Source organism: Microtus oregoni, unplaced genomic scaffold, assembly GCF_018167655.1.
Source record: "Microtus oregoni isolate MIOR12 unplaced genomic scaffold, Mior012 000034F_ref0000314, whole genome shotgun sequence".
Classification (NCBI taxonomy): domain Eukaryota; kingdom Metazoa; phylum Chordata; class Mammalia; order Rodentia; family Cricetidae; genus Microtus; species Microtus oregoni.
Window position 1 is genome coordinate 25,435,947 of NW_024543093.1, and position 6,627 is coordinate 25,442,573.

General features: G+C 41.0%; 1 protein-coding gene across 1 annotated transcript; it reads left to right on the forward strand.

Moving 5' to 3' along the window:
* LOC121432340 (fatty acid-binding protein 9-like) lies at nucleotides 1-3,504 on the forward strand. The gene is made up of 4 exons (XM_041630186.1): nucleotides 1-73; nucleotides 2,428-2,600; nucleotides 3,187-3,288; nucleotides 3,454-3,504. Exons 1-4 carry the CDS (start codon nucleotides 1-3, stop codon nucleotides 3,502-3,504), a joined length of 399 nt encoding a protein of 132 aa, XP_041486120.1.
* Nucleotides 3,505-6,627: the final 3,123 nt, after the last annotated feature.

The following is a 6,627-nucleotide window of genomic DNA, read 5'->3' on the forward strand; positions in this document are numbered from 1 at the left end:
ATGATTGAGCCCTTCTTGGGAACCTGGAAGCTGGTCTCCAGCGAAAACTTCGAGGATTACATGAGAGAACTGGGTGAGAGACACCATCATGGAATTCAGGGATTTGTGACAAGAGATTTTGGTGTTGGGGCTTACTTTGTACCTCACAAAAATATTTTCTATGATTTTCTTTCTTGTGACTATAGGTTATACTCATATGAGATGTTTAAAATTCCATTTATTATTAATAGTTGTTTTTCTTATAATAAATAATTAGCATTTAAAAATTCTAACTGTGCTCGTAGCTCTCTCAGTTTATAGTCCATATATGTCCCAGCAGGCCCCGGTATGAAGTCATCGTGCAGATCTCCGGACAGAGTGTCTCTCTAGCTGGCTCGTTTCATTGAGCAGCTTTCATTTAACCCCAAACTGATGCGAAAGAATCATTGTAATATGGCTATAGATTGAATTCGTTTGGGCTTTACTTTAGTTATAAATTTAGAAGCATTGTAGCAACAAATAACATCGAGAGTCTGTTTTTGCTCGAGTGTTCATGCATGTGTGAGTGATATTCAATACATGGTTTTGAAGGTTTTCTTCTGGAGAGGAGAACTAGAACAGTTTTTCCTTACTGGCTGACTGTCTCCCATATTCTGCCTCTCAGAGTGGGGGCCTGCCTGACCTTTGTTTGTACTTCAAGCTCTGGAGTCAAACACGAGTTATAATGAGTTGTGTCTGTCACAGCTACACCTTTCTATGAATTCTGGAAGAACAATAGTTAATTCATTTTTCATAATTAATAGCAACCTCTTTTATAAATAAGCCATATAGAAAACAGAAGATTTCTTCACTTTTTGCATTTTGCCTACAATGACCAATGGATATTTAGCAGTATTAATAACATATGTACTCTTTCTAAGCACCAAAACAACAATGCTTTATCCCCTCAATAAGTTAACATGCTTAAAATACAATACCTGTTCATCTTCCACAGACAGTATTAACTTCTCAGAAATAATAAAGAAATTTCCCTACCTCTTCATGGGTTTATAGACATATTTGTTTTGGATAAAAATTTGAAGGCAAATAAGAAACTTGGAAATGGATATGGCAGTGGGTAACTACAATCCCAGCTGTCACAGGCTATAACAGGAAGACAGAAGGTCTGATAACATAGAAAGTCCTGTATGGAAATATAATATAATATAATATAAATCTAATATACTAACATACTAAATATGGGTTATATGTAATATTATATAACTATTTTTGTCTATATTTGTATATCCATATTTCTGTATGTAACATGCATCTATTTATACATAAATATAGACATAAGAATAGACAGATATGGGAGAGTAATGGGTGGGAACTTGGGCTTATACCAGAATAACCCTTGTATTGACTTGGCGCCAGGTTAAGTCTGTAACAAGGTCTTTACTCTGTTCTGTGGCCCTTCTAAGACCTCTCAAGTTCTCTTCCAATGCAAGCATGAGGAGGGCTTGAGGCACCCTCAGCTTACTATGGAGAAAGCTGTGGAATGTTGAGGTGGAAGCCCAGGCTTTGGCCACCTTCTCACAGCCCACACATCTGTTCTCCTATACCGAGGCACACGTCAATAGTCTGAACACACATCTGTTCTCCTACACCGAGGCACATGCCAATAGTCTGAACACACATCTGTTCTCCTACACCGAGGCACACGTCAATAGTCTGAACACACATCTGTTCTCCTACACCGAGGCACACGTCAATAGTCTGAACACATATCTGTTCTCCTACACCGAGGCACACATCAATAGTCTGAACACATATCTGTTCTCCTACACTGAGGCACACGTCAGTAGTCTGAACACATATCTGTTCTACATGGAGGCACACGTCAATAGTCTGAACAGGCAGTAGATTTCAATATGTGTTCAGAGAGATGAGTCAGTTTCTGTCTGCCTACTGCAAAAGTCATATTTGACAATTTAAAGTCCCCAATCTGAGCAGCAGGGCTAGGATTTGCGCCATGTCATTCCCACACTGTCTTTGTAAGTTTCCACAAGGTAAAATACAAGCATTTGCTCCCCTAAAAGTCATCCAGCAAACATGCATTTCATATTAAGCACCAATGTGTTTTTCAAGATGGCAGAATGACTAGCAGCACCACGGAAGGACCTGGCTTAATCTAGAGACTAGTGACAACATCAAATAAGACACTGTTGTTGGAAATGGTGGCACACACCTACAAGTCCAGGACTCAAAGCAAGAACAGGAGGATCTTGAGGTGAAGGCCAGCCAGTGCTATGTAATGAGACTCAATTTCAAAAGAAATAAGGCTGTACACCAGTCAAGCTTTCAGTGAGGGAGGATGCGTTCTTTAAGAGTGGGTGTTCACGATGGCGGTCGTACATCTTCCTGAATGTGTGAATGTTTCTTTGTCTATCTTTCTTTGTCTCTCAGGAGTGGATTTTGCAGCCCGGAATGTGGCAGGTTTAGTAAAGCCAACTGTTAATATTAGTCTCAATGGGGAAAAGATTAACATCCAAACAGAAAGCTCTTTCCAGAACACGGAGATCTCCTTCAAACTGGGGGAACAGTTTGATGAAACCACTGCAGACAGTCGGCAAGTGAAGGTGAGTTGGAGTTAAGTCTTCCTGTGCTCAACCGCTGTGGAAACAGGTGGTTGGTAGGGTTCATTCAACAGGCTGACTTATTGCTAAGTCTGGTTGGGCTGGTTTGAATCTGTGCACGCGAAAAGTCAATCCTTTGCTAGTTATTCAGACAGCTTAATGGAGTAAAATGTTCCTATTAGTCTTTCTGATGCTGTGGTTTGAGATATAGCCTAAGCTGACTGCAACTTAGAATTCTCCTGCTCTTGGCCCTTGAGTGTTAGGGTTACAGATGTGTACCGCTTTGTGCTGCAATCTGCACTCACTCCTCCTCTTCCCCCGACTTGTTTGTTATTGTATGAAAGATCATATAGACTAGAACAATTATTAAGATCAAAAGGTCAAATAGCTTGGAAATTCTAGTATATGAGAACATGAATTTAGTTGTCTAAAGTTGAGACTTCTACATTGACTTATTAAATCCTAACAGGAACCAAGGGGAGCATTATGCAGAACAGAATTTCAGACATGAAGTTAAACTGTAGATATCTACTGCTGTGATAGGTGGAAAGTAGTGAACGACTCCTAATCACTTCCTATGCATTTATAGAGCATCGTAACATTAGAAGGTGGGTCAATGATCCAGGTCCAAAAATGGCTCGGCAAGGAGACAACAATCAAAAGAAAAATCGTGGAGGGGAAAATGGTAGTGGTGAGTGTTCCCCAAGTTTACATTTTTACAACACTGTTTTGAATGCATGTCAATCAAGCTACTTAACCTCCTTTGTAGCCTGAATTGAGGGCTTGGTCTGTGGAAAGAGGAAAGGTTGGGTCTGACCTGTCAACAGTCATCACTAACACATCTCTCTGCTTCTAGGAGTGCACCATGAACAACGTTGTCTGCACTAGGACCTATGAGAAAGCATGAAGGAAGAGATGACACCGGCAAGAACTTGGCCACTGCAGAAAACTTGTTGCTGAAGAAAATCAGCCTTAGGGACAGTGACTTCAAAACATTTTCAGGATAAATTTCCCCCAATAAAAGCACTAACTGAAATGCAGTTTTCCAACTGTTTGATAATGAAGGTTATGGACGGCATGAGTTTCTTTATTGTTGCTGTGGAGAACACTCTAACAGAAAGCCACATAGAGCGGGAAGGGCTGACATTAGCTCACAGTTCCAGTGGGGATACTGTTCTTTGTCTCAGCAGGAAAGGCATGGTAGCAGAGGTGTGAGGCCAGAAGGTAGTCAGAAAGTGGAGAGATCACCTTTCATCCCTACACAGGAAGGAAGGGTCAGGACAGGAAGTGGAGCCAGACTATAAACCTCAAAACTTGTCCATCATGATGTACTTCCTCCAAAAAGCTCCTTCCCACAGCTTCCATAACCTTCCCAAATTGTATCATTATCTGGAAACCAAGTGCTCAGACATGTGACTCTTTAAGACTCACACTACCACAGGAAGTCTGCAGAATTAGTAAGAGAGGAAGTTCCTGTTAACATGGCTAGATCTAAAACCACCCAGAAGACAAATCTCTGAACTTCTTGGTGAGAGAATTTCTAGATTGGATTTGCTGAGGTAGGAAGACCCATCCTAAATGTGGAGACCCCACTCTGTGGCTGGGGTCCTGGGCTGAATGAAAAGGAGAAAGCAGGTTGAGCACCAGCCCATTCCTCTAGACTGTGACTGTGACACAGTAGGATTGGCCACCTCAAGCCCCACCTCCGTGACTTCCTGTCATGATGAACTGTAAGCAGGGATAAAAACTTCCTTCATTTAATAAAAAGAAAGAGAGAGAGAGAGAGAGAGAGAGAGAGAGAGAGAGAGAAGAGAAGAGAAGAAAAGAATAGAAAAGGTGAAAGCACTTAGACTTATAAAGGTATTTATTTGAAGCATGAAAGAGGAAGATTGGACTATTTGGCCCCAAGGTGATGCCTCACATTGACTGCTCTCTGAAGGGACCTAGAGAAGATTGCTGCTCATAACACATCAGAGAAGTTAAATGCTTAGGACCGTGGAGACGATTCAGTGGGGACAGTGTGCCATGAGTTTGAGGACTTGAGTTTAAATCTCTGGAACCCACAGGAAAGCTGGACACTATAGCATACATTTGTAACCCCAGAATTGCTGCAGCAAGGTACTAAGTAGAGACAAGAAAATGCCAGGAAGCTCTCCCTGGTCAGGGGCTCAAAGAAGGCAGGAAGTAAAAAGTGACACCCAAGACGGTCCTCTAAACTCAGCAAATGCTCCATAGCATCCCCCCCTCCACACATACACCCTCCACGCATCCTCGAAGACTTTTAAATGGAACTGTATCAAGCACCTGCTTATGTGGCCATGCTCTCCTTACTCCTCAGTGCGGTTCTCATAGCCTCCTCTCTGCTGACCGCCTTGGACAGTGACTGTCTATCACATGACCTGAGTGTTTATAGCTGTCCTCTTAATTAGAGTGTCCACTTAATTAGAGTGTCTCACTAACACTTCCAACAAGGCTTTGCATTTAATAGTCCTTTAAATATACAAGCAGTATCACGGTTGTAAAATATGCTCTCCACCACCCAGGTCTAGTAAGTTGAGCATCCAAACTGCCTAGGCTCCCACAAAGCCAGTGCGTGCAGTAGGATCAAAAAACCATTGCCATTGTTCTTGAGTTCTCAGTAGTCCTGGATGGAGGTGGGGGTTCCTTGGACTTCCCACAGGACAGGGAACCCTGATTGCTTTTCGGGCTGAGTGGGGGGGACTTAATTGGGGGAGGGGGAGGGAAATGGGAGGCGGTGGCAGGGAAGAGACAGAAATCTTTAATAAATAAATAAATTTAAAAAAATGAAAAAAAAATAAAATAAAATATGCTCTCCAGTAGAAAATTATAAACACTTCTGTCTGCTCATTTGCCACTCAATGTTTATTCTATTTCTTTTTCAAAATGAGTGACTGTAATGCAGCTGAAAACCAGTTTGCAAGAGACATTTCCACGGCAAGTTTTACAAACAGGCCTCCCTCAATTATTTTCTTTGGGTCTTTTGGTGGTATTTTCAGTGTATGATTCTAAAACCTTACCTGTGTCAAGAATTAACATGAGTAATCAATTGTTGAGAGGAAAAGAATCAAGTCCCTGGCAATAGCAAAACTTTATTTACTCTCCTAAAATTTAATTCGTCGGAATGTATGCATCCACTTAAACGTGTTTCTGTTGCCTGTTCTTCACCTTCTCTATGGGCATTTTGTAATGAGTCCCTTAATGCCTTAAACTTGCTTCAGTTCAGGTTTCTCTCATTGGTTTTATTTGTAACTTTGATCCATACATTGGCCTCAGAATCTCATTTTGATTCAAGCACATCCGGTCAATGTTGGCAGTCAAATACAATTGATGATTTGCCTAGAAGAGATGATTTTCTTGTTATAAAATGGTATCACTGTTTTAAGTGTTCTGTCATGGCAGAACATATGTCTGGTTGTGAATCTTGAACTCCATCGTTATTCTTGTGCTTAACTCGGAGACCATTGAAATCCAAAGAACTCTTCTCTCGTGTCCTGCCTGAATACAGGGCTTACCTCTGACAGGTGGTGTGAAAACCTTCACTGACTCCTGCAGAAAAACAACACGCTGACTGTTGTACTTTCTTTTTTAGTACCTTTTTTACTAATTAATTCTTTGAGAATTTCAAACAACGTAGAGATCATATCTTATTTTATTGTTTTTATTGCACTCTCCTCCTTTCCTCCTCTTCTACCCTATCCCAAGGTCTCCATGCTCCAAATTTACTCAGGAGATCTTGTCCTTTTCTACTTCCCATGTAGATAAGAATCATGGATGTTTTTCTTAGGGTCCTTTTTGTTGTCTAGGTTCTCTGAGATTGTGAATTGTGGGCTGATTTTCCTTTGCTTTATGTCTAAAAGCCAATTATGGGTGAGTACATATTATATTTGTCTTTCTTGATTTGGGTTACCTCACTCAATATGATATTTTCTAGACCTATCCATTTGCCTGAAAATTTCAAGATGCCATTATTTTTTCCCTGCTGTGTAGCACTCCATTGATTAAATGCAAG

Excerpts from the sequence above, each read along its gene's own strand:
- LOC121432340 (XM_041630186.1), top strand. The coding sequence starts at position 1 with ATGATTGAGCCCTTCTTGGGAACCTGGAAGCTGGTCTCCAGCGAAAAC. Across the intron at positions 74-2,427 it reads GGATTACATGAGAGAACTGG|GAGTGGATTTTGCAGCCCGG; the intron begins GTGAGAGACACC and ends TTTGTCTCTCAG. Across the intron at positions 3,289-3,453 it reads TGGAGGGGAAAATGGTAGTG|GAGTGCACCATGAACAACGT; the intron begins GTGAGTGTTCCC and ends CTCTGCTTCTAG.